The 21,117-nt window shown below is 36.0% G+C and overlaps 1 protein-coding gene across 2 annotated transcripts in view; it reads left to right on the top strand.

Annotated features, from left to right (window-relative positions):
• The window catches only part of GRK5 (G protein-coupled receptor kinase 5), a 170,792-nt gene that overhangs the window by 123,650 nt on the left and 26,025 nt on the right, over positions 1-21,117 (top strand). For both annotated transcript variants that reach the window (XM_026704861.2, XM_087932652.1), the window contains 8 exons: positions 5,734-5,834; positions 7,676-7,768; positions 9,654-9,717; positions 11,503-11,643; positions 12,559-12,749; positions 16,598-16,635; positions 18,650-18,739; positions 20,291-20,499. In XM_026704861.2, coding sequence (XP_026560646.1) covers positions 5,734-5,834; positions 7,676-7,768; positions 9,654-9,717; positions 11,503-11,643; positions 12,559-12,749; positions 16,598-16,635; positions 18,650-18,739; positions 20,291-20,499 — 927 coding nt within the window. The remainder of the gene's footprint in view (positions 1-5,733; positions 5,835-7,675; positions 7,769-9,653; positions 9,718-11,502; positions 11,644-12,558; positions 12,750-16,597; positions 16,636-18,649; positions 18,740-20,290; positions 20,500-21,117) is intronic.

Here is a 21,117-nt window from a genome sequence, read left to right as displayed (position 1 = left end):
CAATTTGTAGCCATGTCTATGATTTGACAAGTCAAATCATTAGTGGTTCCCCTGCTGCTATTTGAATCCTAATCCAGAGCTAGTATTGTAGCAAAACTTTTTGGGGGAAGAAGGTATTTGGGGAGCAGCAAAAAGGTATCCCTACTTTCAGCCACGAGGGAAGAGCAGATAATAGATACAAAAGAAGGGTACTTTATTCTTTGATCTGCGCCTTTTAATGCCAAATTCTGTATCAATAACTTTAGAAAGCAGGAAATGAGAATTTAATTCTTTCTGCCTTACAGACTATGTGTCCTTGATGTTCATCCATTGTGCAAAAAATTGGTAGATGCAGCAGCCAGTGCTTCATCGGTTATCTGGTTCCTCCTGTTGTTACAAGGAAATACTTGATCAAGATAAAATCAAGATCTAGTTTAGGAGACAAATTCATGAATGAATAATTTTTGGGGGGAAGAGGTATAGAGAGTACAAAGTAGTTTACATGCAAATATCAAGCATCTGTATTTAAGATATACTTATTGTTGGAGCTGTCCATATCTGATTGGAAAGAGTTACAGCTTGAATTTTTGTCCAATGAATGAACGGACCATTTTAAATGTTTTAAAGACGAATTTTAACCTAGAAGACTTTCCAGATTTGAAGTGTAAAATATATTGAGCAACATTTTAAAAGCTGGCAACAATGGATACAATTGTATGATTGAAGAATAAATTATATATTAAATAATTCAAATTATAAACCTAACAATGTGACTTTAAATAAATATTTTTATTTAAAAATCACATTTTTCATGTTCATAATTTGAATGTCCATAAATTTGTGTTGTTCCATGAGAAAAAGTAGATATCTTGAGAGGCTTGGAAACATGCACAATATAGTCTGGATGACACTAAACCATAACCTTAGGGGGACCAAATGTGGGCTACAAAATTTGGACAATCACTATATTAGCCAAGAACTAGAATTTAGGACAGGATTTGATTCCATTTTAGTGGTAACCCAGATTTTTGCTGCTTAGATATGGTAGTTCCATATATATGTTTTGTGTTTCTTTTTAACTTGTTATGTGAATTTAATTTATGATTTAGTGTTTTGTATCAATGCAAACTAATATTGTCAGATAAAATAAAATAAAGCATGATATAACTTAGGGTATTTAATGAAACCAAGAATTGTCTAGGGCCAAGGAAATAAATGACTTGGTATATGGGCTATTTAATCTCATTTTATAAATTGTCATTGTGCAATTAGATGCTGAAGTACTTGTCACCTACTTGGTGGCATTGACCATCCTGACTGGGGATTTTAAGAGCTGTGATCTGACACAGGTGGAGAGCACCATACTTGAAAAGATAGACAGTCTTATGTCACATTATCCCTTCTGCTTCCTAACAGAAAAGACTTGGTTGTGGTTTTGCAATTGCTACATAGTGCATTTCCATACTGCTATTGCTACATACTGCATGCCAGAAACCAATAATATAGGACAAGGAGCCATATTAAGAATTTGTTTTTCTACATTTGACAGAAAAGAAGCACAATTACTTTTATTTGTCTCATCCTCAACATCTTTTCTAGCTAGAAATGTAGACTACTTGAGATATGTTTATATCTCAGTAGACTCAACCTTCCACCCTTTCGGGGTGGGTTAAAAGAGGACCCAGATTGTTGGGGGCAATATGCTGACTCTATAAACCACTTAGAGAAGGCTGTAAAGCACTGTGAAGTGATATATAAGTCTAAGTGCTATTGCTATATGCCACATGATATTTCTGTACTATGCATGCAGTGTGCTTAAATGCTTCTCCCTAAAGTATTTCCTCCATAATGGGATGGGTGTGTGCAAGGATAGAATGGTTGCACTGAAAATAATATTTTTGGAATAGGTCATTTAGGCCAACATCCTGTTCAGTTCAGGGGTCAGTGCAGTGCAGTACAATGCAGGGATCCATACTGAAGGATACTAGGCTCCACTTAAGGGCTGGAGGGATACAAAGAAAGGAATGTTGATATCAGAAAACTAGTGGTCTTTTTTTCAATCTGCAATGAGATCTTCCATTACTTCATTAATCCAGTTCATTTAATCAATTTGCATTTTCCATGCTAAAAATAAATGTTCAGGAATTTAACTTTTGTTTGTAATTTTCTTCTGAGAATTCAAACATTAAGACAATAGATATGTCTGTATGTATAACATGAAAGTTAATATTAAAATTGTTAAGTCTTTAGACTCAAGAGAAAAGGGTGGTTTGGACTCACAAGGGTGCTTTGGACTTGTTGGCAACCTCTCAGAACAGCTGCATTTTTTCCTGCAATTGGCTAACTGCCCTCTACAGCTGTAAAGCAATCCTGGGAAAATAAATATTTGGTTTAAGGGTTGTTGACTTTCCCCCCCTCAAATCAAAATCATAACACAGTCTAATTAATACCAACATTGTTGATAAAATCGCCTCAAATAGCATTGCAATGTGTGCTGTGTTATTAAATAAGTAGAAAATGCCTTACGAAAGGTATTACAATCCCTTACCAGCGGACAATAAAACTATTAATTCCTAATGCCTAAGAGGTTATGGGGCAGAAATACCAAATCATCTATAGCAGTGGCCACCAACTTTCTGGGCATCAGGGACTGGAGAGAGAGAAGTTTTTCCAAGGACCGGAGGAGGTATGGTTTTGCAGGCTCCCTGCATCCCATAGATCGGGCTTCGCTTATTTGCACAGCCCAGTTTCTGGCATGCCGCAGCCCAATGCCAGTTCATGGACCAGGGGTTGGGGTACCCTTGATCTATATATAGAAATATTCATTAAAATTAAGTATCAAAATCTCTACTTGGATGAATTGGCTACCTTTTTTCCACATCCATGATGTTACTACTTCTGGTTTGAATTTAGTAAATCTTCCGGAATGAGCTTTCCTGAATTGATCTCCTAAGATAATAAATGTTTGATCTGGCTACTTGAATTTCTAGAAAAAGACTGTAATCTAGATTAGGAAGTTGAAAGATAATACTGAAGACAAAAACAAACATTTCCATAAACCAGCCAAGAAAGGGCAGCGTCAAAGATGTCTTCATCATTAAGTCTTCCTGAATAATGAATAAATTCTTGGAAATTCACAACTTTGTTTGTTTGCTTGTTTGTTTGGTGATATTTCAACCAGCCTTCTGTGTTGTTTTTCTCTTAGCCTTTTAGGTTCACAGACTGTACTAATTGGAGTTCAAGCTTACTCGAACCAAGCTTTTCAAGAATTCTGCTTGTTGTTTTTATTTGAAATGTTCTCAAATATGTCTGTTATGAAATATTTTGTATGCAGAATTGTTAATACTAAAAAGTCAGAAAGATAATTGTGGACAATTGCTTTTTTCCTGATCTGTAATTGGAACTGTACTACCTACAGCTCTCTATGAAATTCTGGGAAAGGATTCAGCAATTTTATCTCTCTCCATCAATACATACCAAACTCCAATTTCTGAAATGATGACAAATGACTTAAAATGTTGTGATGTATTGTTGGACTAAATAACATTTCTTCCTGCAGAACCTAATTAAATTTGGCCTGCAACAGAAACACAATTACATATGGAAACCATTTCTCAAAAGCATTTATTTCTTAAGTACTTGGAGTAAGAAATGGAACATAACTTTACTTGACAGAGATATAACTCATCCCCTTGACTGTTGTTCATGTACAATAAAACAAACTCTGGTTTACAACCACAAAAAATTATTAGCAGGTGTTTTAAAAGAAGAAGAAAAATCTAAATATTTTCTTCAGATTTCTTCATTTTCATTGTTTACAAATACAGATAGATGGGCACACATGCACACAATTAGTTCCCTATTTCAGTCATTTCAAATTTCATCAAAATAAAAAAGAGAATCTTAATTAAAAAAAATTTATGCAAAAGATACAATTACATTACCTGTCCTTGCCCAGGCTAAAGTAGGAACAGCTATGCAAGTCTAATTTCAGGAAATATGCATAACAAGAAGAAAAGAGGCAACATGGAAAAATGATTTAAAGTATATTTATTATTAGGCACTTCAGATAGCTGGCAAGGCTTCCGTTTATACACATAGCTATGCCTGCAGTAACTGAGATTGTGAATAATGAAATTTCCCCCCACATGTACTCTATATGACATTTGGGAATTGTGGAAAGCTGGAAAAATGTCTTTAAATGTTTTAGTGGTAGTTGAATTATGTGTGATTAGGAGTTGAGTTTTATTTATTTTCCCTTCCCTTTCCAGATTATTTTCTCTGTTTCCTGATAGATGTTTTCTAAACCTTCTATGAAGCCAGGCATAGGTGGTATGAGTTTTGTACACGTGAAGCTGCTGTGAAGGGAGTGTGTGTGTGTGCGCTCACCCTGAGGCTACTTCTACCAGCCAATTGAAGTGGCTGGTGGCTGCCCTTGGGGAGCTTCCATCGCCCGAAAGACACTGCCTAATGGTGAGGGGACACAGGCAGCCACGCCTCGCCCCGATGCAGCTGGGGACTCTGCTTTCAAGGGAGCTTTCGTCGGCCAATAGAAGTGGCCTCGCAGTGAAGGGAGTGTGTGTGTGCGCTCACCCCGAGGCCGCTTCTACTGGCTAATCGAAGTGGCTGGTGACTGACCTTGGGGAGCTTCCATCGCCCCAAAGACACTGCCTAATGGCGAGGGGACATGGGCAGCCATGCCTCGCCCCGAAGATGCTGAGGACTCTGACTTCAGGGAGCTTCTGTCGGCCGATAGAAACAGCCTCGTGGAGAGATACGTGCATATGGGCCGCTCTGGGTGGGGGAGGAAATTAAGACACCCTCGAAAAGACGGCCTACCCGTTTTTTCAGGAGTCAAAAAAAAATAAGGCCGGGCCTTATTTTGTGAGAAATATGGTAGAAAGCAGGTAATTTTGGTACACTGTGTACTCACAAAGCAAAGATGAAATGAAAGAACTGTACTCAACTTTTTGTGGAAAGAAATAGTAAAAACAGGGAATCTTGTTCGTGTTATTTGTAAAAATATACATCTCGTGGTACATGAATATGAAATCAGAACTTAATATATATTCAAATCTTTAAAACGACAAGTATTATAATAACAGCTGCACATGAAGAATGCAGAATCATCTGCCTCAATACACTATCCTCAGTTGTCTGATTTAGAAAACTGGACATGCGTACATACACAACACAGATGGAGTATATGTATGTTAACTTGATTCTGCCACTAGTACATATTTTCTTTTGCTTACCGCCTTTATTCTCTGATGTGAGTTAATGTAACTATGTGGTTGCTGGATTGCAGTGGCTGGTTGTAAGGTGTTCTATCCTTTTTATAGTGAAGAAATACTTTTTTTTCTTTCCTTAAATCCTCACCTTTTCATAGAGGTTTTAGGAATAGAAGAGGTGCATGATTAATTATGAGAATATTTTTTTTCTGGTTTGTTAGGAAATAAAACCTTAACAAACCCAGATTTTGGTTTCAACCCAGCATGAATTTGATTATATATTTCTGGAAAGTTTATTAGTAGACATTTTTTGAATATTTTTGTTTATTGGTAAGATATTGTCCTATTCCCTCACTAGAATTGTTAGAATGAAACAGCATAGGTGTCTCGATAATAAATAAATAAATACAAATACTATTTTCGTATATTTTCTTATATCTTGGTGCCTAAATATATTTGGTTGTCAAGGATATACTTTCTCCTGCTACATAATGAACTGGTGGTTCTCTCTACTTTTTCATAGTCTGCAGTTTATGTAGCAGAAGCCAGTCAAGATCTTGTACAGCAGATAAAAGAAAAACTTGAAAACAGCCCATGCAAAGAGCTGTTCTCACCCTGTGTAAAGTAAGTGTATTTTGGCATTCAAATATTTTATTTTGTTGTTCCATAAGACTTTTTTAAAAAAAATACATTCTCAATAACAGGCTGATCATTATAATTTAATATTACGAATATGAAAAGCATTCCACGCACACAGACTCAGATAATTTTGAATGATTCAAAAGTTAGAGTTTACCTAGATATCAGCTTGACATATAGGTAGTCCTCAATTTACGAGCACAATTGGAACCAGAATTTCCATTGCTAAGCAAGGAATTGTTAAATGTGTCCTGCCCAAATTTACAATCCTTTTTTTGCCATAGTTGTTAAGTGAATCATTGCAGTTGTTAAGTGAATCATACAGTCATTAAGAGAATCCAATTTCCCCATTGACCTTGCTTGTCAGAAGCAACTGATAAGGTCAAAAATAATGATCATGTGACCAAAGGTTACTGCATCCATTGTAAATACATGCCATTTTCTGAGTCCCTGAATTTGTTTTTGTGAGGGCAACAAATGTAAATGGAGAACTGATCATGAGTCAGAACAGAACAAAATAACAGAGTTGGCCAGACTCTTGGAGGTCTTCATTCCAACACTCTGTTCAAGCGGGAAACCCTATGCAATTCCAGACAAAAAAGTTGTCCAATCTCTTCTTAAAAACTTCTAGTGATTGAATACCCACAACTTCTGGAAGCAAATTCTTCACTTTTTTCCATGCTGTTATAACTTTGAATGGTCACTAAACAAATGGTTGTAAGTCAAGGACTGCCTGTATGTGTGCATTAGTCAAAAGATATTCCAGAGTGGAATGTGACAGTAAAACAGGAAGTGCACTGTGAATAAAAGCAAGTAAAAAAGAAAAAGAAAGGTAAAGAAAGGAAGAGGCTAGACCGGCCTGGAGATGCCAGGCCCTAAAGCAGTTGACCTGAAGGAAGGTGCTGAACTGATTCCCTCCAGATTTTGTCTCAGCTGTGAAACCATAACACCCAAGACAGTTGGGGTTTCTGTTCAGCTGAACTGCAATTTAGTCAAAACATTTTGACTGAACTTCCAAGTCATATATACTTCTTCATATATACATATACTTCTTATATGCACATAACAAAACACATTTTCTGTTTTGTAGACACTCCTTTGTAGTGCTTGTTTAATTTTTTTAAAAAAATAGGCTGTGGAAGCCACATAGACAAAAAAACATGCAGATGTTTCAAAAACGCCCTTCAGGTCTAAGAGACCTGAAATTTGAAGTCTATTTTTGTGGTGTCATCCTTTTGTCCAAAGGAAGGCTTACCAGTTTCGCAAAGTTAGGACTTTTTTTAAATTGTACTCTAGAGCTCCATGTGTAAATATTTGTATCTAGAAAGGCTAGTGCTTTTGTAATGCCATGTTATTTGCCAGGCCTTAAGAGAAGGAAATATCAAAAGAGAGAGATCATTAAAAGCACATTATTTCAAGCAGATGTTTTTGTTGTTCATGAATGCTTTACAGAGATACTTGTAAAATTCAGAAGCTTTCATTCAATAATTATATTTCTGTCTTTTAATTTTGCTCTTTGATGGAAAAGAACTAAATAATTATTTATGGCCTTAGGAGCAATCTGATATTGCTTGGATTGTATCTTATACATTAGAATAATGTGTATTAGTTGTATGGGCAACCATAAGAAAACATAGATCAGATTAGATAAAAGAAATGTATAAAATATTGGATTAAAATAACACATTATCCCTAAGATATGCTCTTCTAATACTTTTGAGTTAGTAGATTTAAAACTAAACATCCTGCCTACAGAGAAATCGGGGCGCCTATTTAGACCAGGGAACAAGCTTCTCAAATATTTCTTTCTTTTTCATCTGAATTAGGTCAGTTCATGAGTACCTAAGTGGAGAACCTTTTCAAGAATACTCAGACAGCATGTATTTTGACAGATTTCTCCAATGGAAATGGCTAGAAAGGTAAGTGGAATTACAGTGGATGCAATAAAAAAAATTTAAATTAAAGGATATAATAAAAAAGATAAAAACCAATAAAGCAAAAAAGAAAAGAATAAAAAGAAAAATATTAAGTGCAGAAATTTGAAAAACTAAAAATATAATTGAAAAAGGAAAAGAAATGTGTAAAGAAATAATTATAAACCATTTTAGAAATTTATATCTCTTAAAATACAACAAATTATCGGTTTTTACTATATCACATCTCTTTAACTATAAACAAATCTTTATTAAAGTTTTTTGTTCAATGCCAATGAACAAAAGTCCAGTAAAAGTTACCAGACAAAACTGGTAAAATAAATTTATTTATTTATTTTATCCTTGATGAAATAAGCTAACTTTATATTTTCTATTTTTAACAATCTTGATTTTTAGTCCTTTCAAATTATGTCCCAGAACTTGTTTTTCTTTTCTTTGTCCCTTCTCACAAAATTCTTCAAGGCTTTAACAAGTCTCATTTGTAAATTTAATATAGGAAATTTATCCAGGTCACTTTTTTAGTTTGTTATTTATATATCCCTTTTCATTATTAAGATATTAGGTGGCTCTTTTCTTTGCCCAGTGTAGCACCTTTTTCTATATCATTCTTTTAACCTGTCATTCTTTCAATCTTTCAGATCTTTCTCAATCTTGTACATAAAACTTGTTGCTCTTTCATAAGATGTTTTAAACCCAGTCTATCTATAGAGGCAGACATTTTTAAAATTAACTTCTAGATTCATTGTTCATAAATATCCTTCAATATGTCCAATGTTAAAATATTTGCTTCATTCTGTATTAGTAAGTCAAATTTAAACTTTCGTCTCCTTTAATTGTAATTATTAGTTCCTTCCAGTTCCCTCTAATATCTAACCTTCAATATGTCATCATATTTAAGCAAATTCTAAATAAAAGCATTTTCCCACATGAAAGATTCTTATAATTAATTTCAAAACCTTATTTAAAATCCATCTGGATCCAAAATCAAAGTTTTAATGACTCCTTTGCTGTTTATTCCAAAAGAAAACACAATTAAATCCTTAAACATGCGTTTAGAACTTCTTTTGCTAAGAACTGAAGAACATTTTTCCAGTACTGTAAAATATGTTGATTCAAAGTTTTCTAAAAAAAGAAATTTCCTAAAATGATTAGAAAAGAAAGTATGTGATCCCTGTATCCTTTTGAAGGCACTGGTTGTTTTTAGAGCAAAAAGCTGACTATTCCAGAGCTCTAAAGAGTTTAAAACCTCTCAAGGCCATTGTCTTATTGTCTTCTCACAAGGACCATCTATCTATCTGGAGCACATATGGGCAAGCTCAAGTCTTGTTCTTGTCTGGAGATAAATTAGCAGCTCTTCGTTGTGCTGTGTCTGTCACTTTCACTTTTCAGTTTGCCATTTCTTCCCCAGAACTCTAGGGCAGTTCAGCCCTACATACTATGGAACGTGAAAAAGAATGGTGCAAGACTGATGTAGATTTTTAATTATCGGATTGCAAAGTATCAAGAATATGTAATTTTTTCCTGTTTAAAAAAAATGACTGCAGGAACTGCCTCTCCTCCTTGACACATCCTATGGCCGATGAGAAAAAGAGGGAAGGTTTAGAGTGGTTGAAACTCAGTGATTTCCACACTAAATGATCTTTAACAAATAATTTGTGGATTGTGGAAAATGAAGGATTATGAAATACTCTCCCATGTTTCACTTTTAGAAAAACAAACAGTTAATTTATTAAAAGGAGAGAGAAATAGCTTGAAAAAAAAATCCAGTGCTAAGGATGGCAATTGCTTGCCATGCCTTAACCCAGTTTCTTTAAAATTGAAGCTTAATAAAACATTTTTTTTCCTCTCCCAATTTTCTTTATTATTTCAGACAACCAGTAACAAAAAACACATTTAGGCAATACAGGGTATTAGGAAAAGGTGGCTTTGGAGAGGTGAGTGAATTATTTTCTTCTGATAAATCTGATCTATTGAAGCATGAAATTGCATGATTTCATTCTTGCTGTATAAGAGTTCTTAAACTTGATTCATTGGGTGCGTGAGAGAATGATAGACATGGTCTTTTCTTTAAGTTTTGTAATGAATTATAGGTAGTCCTCAACGTATGACCACAATGGAGCTCAACATTTATGTGAGAATTTTGTTGAGTTTTGCCATCATGTTTATGACTTTTTCTTTTGCATCATTTGTATGACTTTTCTTGCCATGCTTGTTAAGTGAATCCCTGCAGTTGTTAAATTAGTAATGTGGTTGTTAAGTGAATCTGGATTCCCCATCGACTTTGCTTGTCAGAAGATCACAAAAAATGCTCACCTGACCCCAGGACACTGCAACTGTCATAAAGGTGAGTCAGTTGTCAAGCATCCAAATGGTGACCATGGAGATGCCGCAGTAGTCATAAGGGTAAAAAATGGCCGTAAGTCACTATTTTTTAGTGCCTTTGTAACTTCGAACTACCACTAAGCAAACTGTTGTAAGTCGAAGACTATCTGTACTGATATATATATTTTGGATTCTGGTCTTAACTATTGAAAGTAAAGATGGAGTCTCTGTACTTAGTGGCTATACAGTAGATATAGTCACATTTTATCCTCCCAAGCTTTGGGAGGGTTCCCCAAAGATTTTCACCATAAAATATTATTAAATACACTAATACTGATGATATTAACTGTGTTTCATTATTATCGATACTATTTTTAGCATAGCAGCTTCCCGCCTATTTTTTTTTGTCTTGGCCCTTCTCACTTTTAGAAATGTAGCACCCAGTATTGAAATCAATGGTAAGCAATCTTCTGTGCAAATATCCCTGATTTTGTTATGACCAAGGTTTCCTGAGACCGTAATTAAGCACACGCTTAGTTAAAACAACTCTTGTTTTATTTCAGCGCTGGGAATTATGTTTGTTCCCAGCCTGTAATGAGTCCCAAACAGTCCCTCGAGATAAGCACCCACCTTTCCGTCCTTTGCATTGCTGTGAACAACTAAAGTGCCAAATTAACTATAAAAAACCAACTAAAGCACAAAGTCCACACAGAGCTTCAAAGATTAATCTGAACAGAACAGACAACTTTGCTTCCTACAAAAGTTTCTTTACCTTTGCATGTCCTTTATACCTTATGGGAGGGACAATCACCTCCAAGCCTTACTCCCAAGTCGCCCCTTTTGTCTCAGCTGCTCTTGCCTTCTAGCAGCTCTGCGCGCACACACACACACTGGGAACAGGCTCCCCTTGTTCTAGCAGCTCTACGCGCACACACACACACTGGGAACAGGCTCCCCTTGTTCTTCTGCCTCGCTGCTGCCAGACTCTGCAGGCTCCGGAGTCAGCACCCCACTCCCAGATGGTCCTGGTCCCATCTCTGCATCAGATGCAGGACCCTCATCCAAGGCCTCTCCAGACTCCTGGACTGGTTCCCATTCTTCCCCACTGTCTGATTCCACTCCTGTCTGCACAGGCTGCCGGCGAATCACAACAGATTTACAGGGTATCCCAGCTTGATATTGTCATATGTATTATTTCTCTAAATTCAGAATATGGAAAACCAGACCTGTTACATTGGAAGGCTTCCTTTCATCGTCCTACTAAATGTCTGTTTAGTCTCCAGTCAAAAGAATTTCGTTAAAATCAAGACTAAGTAGGGAAAAGAGATTGATTTGGCTCTGTTAACTGATGATTTGTCCTGCCTCTTTTTTTCCTACTGTAACTTTCTTCTTTTCAGGTATGCGCCTGCCAAGTACGAGCAACTGGGAAAATGTATGCATGCAAAAGATTAGAGAAAAAAAGAATAAAGAAGAGGAAAGGTGAATCCATGGCCCTAAATGAAAAGCAGATTCTAGAAAAAGTCAATAGTCAGTTTGTAGTAAGTATTGCCAAATTTGTAATGACCATCAGCTCTCATTAACAGGTCCATCCGTGATTGGCACTTATAACAAAATGTATGCAGCTGTACTACTTCCAGGCTGCATTGTGACTTACATCAAGTTTCTGGGGCTGGCTCTGTATGAGTTCTTCGGTTATTACTTTTGCAATCGCAGTGGATTTTTATGTATCATTCACTGGAATTTGGCAGCACTGTGTGGTTCCAAAATAATTGTTTATGGAAAAAACGATGCTGCAAACTGCTCACTTTACAATGGAATGCATACTCCTATTAGCTCTCTACAAGACCCTACCAGAGTCCAAAACTCTAGAATCTGCCAAGCCTCTTTAATTAATTGTAGCTGCTGCTGCTTGAAGAATGTGTAGAAATAAATAAGAGCATACTTAATGTTGAATCAGTAAACTTCCTAATTTTTTCCTGAAGAACTAAACCTGCAGTACTGTGTGTAGTATCATCTTACACATCTTATGAAAATATCTGACTATGAGTGAAGGAAAATATACATGCCTGAGGATAATGTTGCAGGATCCAACTTGGATCGATCACTGGGACCAGGTTTAGTCTCCTGAGCTTTCGGACTTATGCTGGAGCCCATTTTAAGAACTTCGTTGAGGAAGGGCTCCAGCACAAGTCCAAAAGCTCAGGAGACTAAACCTCTGGTCCTGGTGATCGACCCAGATTGGATCCTGCAATATCTACCTGTGGTCTTTTGCAATATCTTGCCTTGTGGTCTTTTTTTTTTTTTTAATAGCCAGGATTCTACGATCCCATTTCTTCTTCCTTTTAACTGATTGGTGTCCTGTCTTTTCTAACACAAAATGCTAGCTATGCATGAATTCTGGGCATGAATAATTTTCTTGAACTAAATCTATTGTTTAACAACCCTCCTTCCAGGTCAATCTAGCCTATGCCTATGAAACAAAGGACGCACTCTGCCTAGTTCTAACCATAATGAATGGGGGAGACCTGAAATTCCATATCTACAATATGGGAAACCCAGGCTTTGAAGAAGAAAGAGCTTTGTTTTATGCTGCAGAGATTCTTTGTGGCTTAGAAGACCTACACAGGGAAAACACTGTGTACAGGTAAATTTTCTTTCATGCTTTCAGAAATTCACATGCATTTGCAGCTTTAGAGAAATTCTTAAAATATTTCAGGTTTCTATACATCAGTATCAATATATAGGTACTTCTACAATAGTATAGTTCTCCTGCTTGAGTAGGAGGCTGGACTAAAAGACTTCCGACATCCTTTCCAGCTCATTCATTCTATAATTCTATAGTATGTTTCTCATTACCTTTTTTTTAGTACCATTACATGAGAGAGAGAAATAATGCAACATAAGTACCACATCCAAATTAATTGGAACTTATAATTAGGGTTTAAGTGGCAAACCGTTAAAATTCTCTCCCACCAAAAGATGTGGCCTTGAGCGAACAGTTACTGCACAGTTTATCCTTACAAAACTAAATAAATTAATGGGTGCTGTTTCAAAAATATTCTAGATCAATCCTGAATCAAAAGTGAACAGAAAAAAAGAAACTCATGACAAAAGAGCACTTTTCTTTTGCGAAAATGGTCTATTTCTCTGGAAGAAGAATTTATTTACAACTGAGTACTGGGTTACAGGAATTATAATAATATATGGTTATGAAAATTGTCTTACTAAGAAAAAAATGATAATCCTATGACACAGCTTTTAGAAATAATGATGGGGTAAAGATTGAATAACAATATATGAAAAATGATTTTCAACTATTTACATTGCAATTTAAAGTATGGGAAATACTTTTTTTCCCCTAATGGCAAGTGAGCTACAAAAGAAAAGAAAAAAAGAGGAAAATCAATCTTATTTCTCAGGCATTTTTTTCTGCACTTTCCTATCTCTAATCATATGCTAAGGTAAAATCTGCACAGGATTTTGCTGAGTCACTATATTTGAGGCACATAAGGAATGTCCATATTGGGACTGGAGTGTCTTCAGTACCTGGCTGAGAAATTGGCGGACTCATTACCTCTGCCTTTACACTACAGAAATTGTGTTTCATTTGGAACCTGAAACAAATATATTTTGGCTTAAAAATTCAGACAAACCATTCCAGAATATTTTGCTTGTTCCAGGTTTTGGGCATAAACAAATTCCAGAGGGGTCATATGGGGTGAGTAGAGCAAGGATGATGCACCATCCTTCTCTCCCTTCCTCTGCCCCATGGCCTGGGTACTGGCCCATTTACCCAGTTTCCCAACAGTTTTATTCCTATCTTCTCTTAGCCGCCATCTTGAATTCAAGTGGATTTCTGCCTCTTAGCTCTCCCAGTCAAAGAGATGCCACAGTCCAGCTTGGGCCATGTAATTTCCCTCTCTCTCCTTTCCTCCTGCTCCTCCTTCTAAGCTACAAGGCTTTATGGGCACTTCTCTTCTTTTCTTGGATATAAGAAGAGGTAGGGAAGGAGGGGTACTAGGAAAATTGGGAGAAGGGTGGAATTTTGGGGTGGTGGTAGACCACATATCGGTCCTCAAATTTTTCCAGTGCCTTTCTTTCCCTGTCCTCTGTAGTTGTAACCTACCCTTGAATTCAAGTACTTCCCAGCCTGCCTACTTGCATGGTCTTTGGTCTTGATGTGAGCTAGCCAAAAGTGACTGTTCCATACATGAAATGCTCTTTTCAGATATTATCAAATGATGAGGAATTGTTCCTGCTTCTTTATTTATGTAATGAAGGAGGGGTTGTTATTCATATCCTGCAAAATACTAGCACCATAGGGATTATAATGTAAACAACCTTAACACTTTCTGATAAAATCTGCACTTCTGCAAAATTCTCTCTGCTTTATTCTTCACAGTTCTTTCTATCTCCATGTGATTTCCAATGCCTGAATATTGAGCCCAAGGACTAAATACCATTTTGATGAGGAACCTATCTGTTATAGTGTCTTTTAAAGATAAATAAAATAAAGAGTCAAAGATCTAATAACTCTGCTTGAAATTAAGGGACAAATTATTTCGCTTTTTCATAAGAATAACTGAGTATGAGAGTAATTATTCATTTACAAGAGAAAGTTTATGGCATTCATTAGCTTACCCTAATGCAAGAATTGCTAAAAACCACTGTGCTATGTTGCTGTTGTTTTTTTAATAGTAACATCTTTGGAAATACTGATTTATATGTATTTATATCTGAACAGACAAGGTGATTTTACTACCTCACTACCTCACAGGAAGCAATTTACTTAAATAAAATAATGCAAGTGAGTGTTAAGTAAGATAGTACACCTTCACAAATTATATCCCTAACATACAAAAATTATATTATTGTTCTAAGATTATGACACAAGAATTGCTTAGAATATAATTCAAGTTGCCCATCAGATGAATTTGTGATAGGAAGGGTCTTGAAACTCTCCTTTTCATTATTTTAGATTGTTCTCAGTAATTATTTAAGCTTTGTCACTACTTGGAAACAAACTTAATTATTTTTCCTCTTATTAATCACTGGGGAACTTTTATCTGTTCAGAATATATTATGTGCGCTATTTGTTATTATAAGCAAAGACACATGAGCTAAGAATATTTTGGTTCTCTTCTTTTTGTTAGTTTAAATTCCTATTGACCTCACAAGATAAACTTCACAAGATAAACCAGTGCTAACAAGCCTCCTTTTTAAACAAATAACACTGAGAAAATATGTGAAGGGAATGAGGATGTAAAATGGATGGCTTTATTTTAAATACCACCAAAGGCTTATTCTTGGTGTTTAACACAAAGGCACGTGTTGGATTAATGTGGTAGAAGGCTATTCTCAACATACATTTTCATCCTAATTTTAAATACTTCCTTGAAGCCTTAGAGGTCTTAATCTATTGCTTTCTCCCACATTGGCTGTAGATATTTAATACTAGAGTGGTCATTTTCAGGCATTGGATTCTGAAGAAAGGAAGAAATATTTGCAACTCCACAAAACATAATGTCTGTGCTGTTTGAATATCTACCCATTCACTAGACCTTTTAAAACAGATCTATTACATCAGTTTAGAATCTTGCAGAAGGCATACCATATCTGTGCAATCTTTTTTTAACAGACTATAACTTGTATCTGAATTCATTCATGATGGACAGAGAAAGAGTAAGCTAGCTCCTTTCCTTCAATCATCCTATATTTCTGAAACAGAAATAGCTAATAGTTTCCATTGCAAATTCTCAGTTGCATAGAAATTGAGACATGTTTTTCATATAGTTTATAGACAAATCAAACTCTGTAACTCAGCCTTGGCAACTTTAACTCCCAGAATTCCTCTAGCCAGATATCTTAAATTTGCTAAGGTTGAGAAATGCTGTTCTGATAGCTGCCATAATGGCTAGCTAAAGAACACATACAAAATACCATATTTTTCAGAGTATAAGATGCCCTAGAGTATAAGACACACCTAGCTTTTGGGGAGGAAAAGAAGTAAAAAAAAAATCTGCCTCTGCCTCCCAGCATCCATCCGGTATTCATCTGGCCCGTTTGCCACAGCCGGTTTGCTCAGCTGTGGCCCATTCACCACCACCCATTCACAACCGCCACGGCCTATTCTAGAACAGCTGATCAGTGCCGCACCAATCTCCCTCTGCCACTACCGCAATATTCGCTGTATAAGATGCAGATATTTCCACCCACTTTTTTTGGGGGGGGAGAGCATCTTATACTCTGAAAAATACGGTACTCTGCATGATGTCCTCATTGGTCACATCCAGCTAAAGTGAATGGCTCAAGATTGTGGTAGACTGTAATTTTCATGTTGCTGCAAAACCATGTTTTTAATTGACTTTCTGAATTCTTTTGCTGAGTAAACTGACACCCTACTGCCTAAATGGTTGGAATGTACTTGTAATTTCCATTTTATCAAAGCAATTTCTACAGAAATAACAGCAGTGGTTTTTTTTTTGTCCCCAGAGATTTGAAGCCAGAAAATATCCTGTTAGATGATTATGGTAAGTCTGACAGCTTTAGGTAAAACATTTTTGTCTACAGTAAAATGGCTTATATATATAGCTGTCTGTACACAGCCAAATCATTCTCTGCAGTGGATAAGAGGCTAAGCAATAAACAACATTTAACTTTGGATAGAGAAAAGAATGGCACTTTTGCCAAAAGTAAAAAAAAAGGAGAGATACCTTATGAAAAGAAGAGCATCTTTGGTTAATAGTAACAATGTTAAGAAAAGTTTATACAAAGGTTGTATTTTCTGCTATCCAACAATGAGGGTGACCATTGTGTGTATCATTTCTCTGAAGATGGGCTTTGTACTTCTGGCCTTATGCCTGTAACAAACATTGCTACCTGGGTAAACAACGGGAATCGTGCCTTTGACCAATCAATATTATTACCAGTCTAAACAATGAGAAATAATATAGAGGTATTATACTTTTTATGCTGAAATTCAAGGATGAAATATGGGTTGCCTGACTATTTTTTTAATTTCAAATGCTCCTCAGAGTTAACACCCATCCCCAACTCAATTACATTGAATTATTTGTTCTATTTATATCCGTACAGATTAATCCATCAGCTCAGCAACTTTCTGAATAGAGACATGAACGGAAAAATATATAGACTTTATCTGAATTACAGCTAGTTTGAAACTCATAAATAGTATCACTCTGTTAGTCCTTCATGCAAGGAAAAATTCTCCTTGTCACAGGAGTGATCTGATCTTAGTGGAGAAGTGCAAGACTCCTAGTCTAATCCCCCGTTAAGAGACCTGTAAAACACGGGTGAATATATAACCAACAGATCTGAACATTTTTCCCTCCCCACCCATCATGGCCCCACAGCTTTCTCTGACTGTGATTGCTGAAAATTGGTGGGATAGCCTCCTCTGATTTTGAGACAGGTGTACAAGAAGCTGGTAATGTAAACATACTTCCATGTTACTAGCCATAATGTACTTTCAAAAACCAAAAATCCACCTTTTTCAAGTTTTCTTTTTTGAAAGCCAGGTGGAAAAAATGGTATAATCCCATCCCTGCCCATGTGTGTGACATATCACTCTAGCTTTGGATTTTGTCCCTTCCAAAGTAGCCAAATTTACTTAAATACAGCCTGTAGCCATCGAAAAGTTGCCCATCTCTGCAGGAACAGGTAAGGTACGAGGCCTGGAAAATCTGTTAGTCCAAGTCAACAAAACAGCCAAAGTGGAAAACAATCTGATGAAATAGCACTTGGCCAAAATATTTAATTGCTTATCATTTTTTGTTGTGGAGAATGGCAATCTTAGAAGGGGCAAGCATAAAAACGTAATGAAAATGTTCATTGTAATTTGAATTGGTTAGTTGGTGTGCTCTTTGGGGCAGTAATCTTATATTACAGGAAGGCAAATTGTAGTGGATTCTTAGGAAATAGTCCCTAAAGGTTTGACAGCCAAGCAATATGTGCAACCATATTTTAAATATGCTTGGATTCCTTTCACCAAGCAAGGAATTACATTAAATGATTCCTATCAACCCCACCTAGGATTCCAAGGCTTTTCCCCCTCTCATTGAAAGGAATAAAATAACATAAAATCTTGATTGCACTTCCAATGCAATTTTATTTTTCAACCAAGTTTTTCTTTTCTGGATGGAATTCTCTGGCGTAGCATCCTTTCAAGGGGATTTTAAAGAAATTAAACACATTAAAAGGTGTTTTTTAAATATTTAGTGCATAGTCAATATTAACATTAATGTGTTTAGTGCATATCAAGATTAATATTATTCAAATTCTCCCTGCTGTCTAAGATGATCTCATGTTCAGGCTTGTACTTTTATCTGAAAGCAGAGGAACATTTGGCCTGCCCTAGTATCAGGCAGTTTCCTTGATCAATTTTTCAGATGAGTTTCTCCAAAGAACTGGTATTATTTTTCTTCCTGCAATGGTTATATTTGTTTTGATAATGTATTTAATAGCAAAATGATTGTTTTATACAGATTCATGCCTATGCTAAACAAAATTTCACCTCCACTTTAGGCCACATCAGAATATCTGATTTGGGTTTAGCTGTTAAAATTCCTGAGGGTGACTCCATCCGTGGACGAGTAGGAACAGTTGGTTATATGGGTGAGTGGTCTGAAATAGTCTGTTGTTTTCAATTTTGAAGACTATTATTTCAACTCTGCAATGTAAAAGCAAAAACAAATGCTGTTCATGCATGATAAGCAGTCACAATTCAGCGTGACTGAACAGATGGCTAAATCTCTGATATGAAGGATCACTTGATCAAGACACAGTTCTCTGTACGTTCTCTCCTAATTGCTTGAGTGCAAAGGCAGCATCTCCCAAATTGGGTTTATGTGACACTCAACACTGTTAAAAGTTAAAAATATATTTATTTAATAAGAACAATGCATGAAATAAGGAATTGTGTAGGATTGTCAGTAAACATGGCATCCATGAATGGCCTTTGGAAGAAAAGATAGCACTCATCTAATGAACCATTTGAATATTATCCAGCATTTAGAGTTTCTGAGCTATCAGTGTCAGCAGCCCCGTTGTTTTAAAATTGTGTCCTAGATACTTTCATGGCTTAATTCCTCACCCTCCAATAGCTATAGTTGTCAGTGTATGCTTTGTACCAAAGTCCGTATTGTAATTGACTGCAGAGGAAAACATTTAATATAGGAATTGTGAAAAATTTTAAGTAGTTTTTTTTCATTCTTGATAGTTTTAATTAATTTCTCTAAGGTGAATGACATGTGAAATAGGGTCCATTGATTTGCTGGCATGTATTATTTATTTATAAATCTTAGTAAATATTAAACCTCATGCTTCAGAGTACTTTAAAAGAGAAAGATGGAAATGAGATTATTGCAAATAAATGGCACTAAGATTTCAACTTAGATCAAAGATGGGCAATTGAGATTGTTTCCTGGGTTTTGTGCACTCTTAGCACTCTTTTTTTATAGTCCCTGAAGCCCCCTCCCACTACACTACCAAACACTGGGGATGCCATTACAAGGTGGGCAACACAAAATTGTCATGATCACTTGAGGACATGATATGATTTAAACAAACTAGTTAAATTTACATCATTCACATAATAACATAGTGGCATCTGTGAAATCATTGTGGCTTGTACCAGATTCCAGTGTGGAAGAAAACTAATTTCATACCACATATAGTAATGTGACGTGTGTGATTAAAAAAAACTAATTACATATAGACTGTTGCTAGGGTTAAGCTTATGTGGTACCCATATTATCCTTTGCAGATCCTTGAAAAAATTCATTTTGGTATTTTCTGAAGGGGCAAAGTAAAGTAGTTGGAATGATTCAGATTACCACCTGATGAGTATCTTTGTATATTGCACAATATAGATTATCACAGGGTGAACGGTGGTCTCCATTCCTATTTAAATTCTGGAAATATGTATTTGAACTATCATGGAGAACAATGGTTTCCAACTATACGGAAGTGAACCAACATAAATGGCTTAATTTTATTATTATAATTATCTGTGAAACAATTTCCACTGAGCTTCCGTCATAGTATCAAACTGATCCTTGGCCAGACTAAATGGAATCTCTTATTTCATTCTTGCCTCGATAGTTATGCTGACGTCAATATGGACATAGAGAACGTTTTTTCCATTGTCTCCTTTCTTTTTCCCAGCTCCAGAAGTCTTGAATAATCAACGATATACCCTTAGCCCTGATTACTGGGGATTAGGCTGCTTAATCTATGAAATGATTGCAGGGCAGTCACCCTTTCGAGGAAGGAAAGAGAAGGTGAAGCGGGAAGAAGTAGACAGGAGAGTCTTGGAGATGGAAGAGGTGTATTCCCATAAATTCTCTGAAGAGGCAAAGTCTATCTGCAAAATGGTAAGTGTGAAAGTCAATCAATAGATTGTAATGATCAGATAATGATGAGATAATGATTAAGATGACTGTGGAAAAGCTTTTTGAAGCCTGGGCCATACAGATGTATTGATCTTTAACCTCCATAGCCCTTGAGCAGGAATTATAAAATCTGAAGTCTACTGCATGTCAAGTGACACTATTGAGGTAGTAGATCCTTTGCTGATCATGGCCCTAGTAAATCTTAAATTTTGCTGCCTTTTAGAAATAGCCTTAGTTTTCACAAGCTTCTTTCCCAGTGTTTTATTCTTTAATATAATGAAAGCTGACAACAACTTTTATTTTCCTTTCCATGAGATGTGTTTCTCCTTCGGTAAGATGTGCATTTTGGAATGGTTCCCACTACATCTACTTCCTTGCCTTCGTGAGTTCTAAATTATTGAAGTTACACTAAGTCAGACTGCTGATCTAGCTCAGTGCTATCTACAGTGTTTTCTCAAATTCAGGATTACTGCTAAGCAGTATTTCCACCATTATTTGAATATGTCAGGATTGAACTGTTTTGAACTTTTTTCCTAAAAAAGATTAAACCATTACACTAGGCATGATCAGAATGCGAGGTCATGATGGAGGCGATATTTG

Source organism: Pseudonaja textilis, chromosome 4 (genome assembly GCF_049901715.1).
Source record: "Pseudonaja textilis isolate UNSWEBS1 chromosome 4, rPseTex1.2, whole genome shotgun sequence".
Classification (NCBI taxonomy): Eukaryota; Metazoa; Chordata; class Lepidosauria; order Squamata; family Elapidae; genus Pseudonaja; species Pseudonaja textilis.
This window is presented reverse-complemented; position numbering and strand designations above follow the sequence as displayed.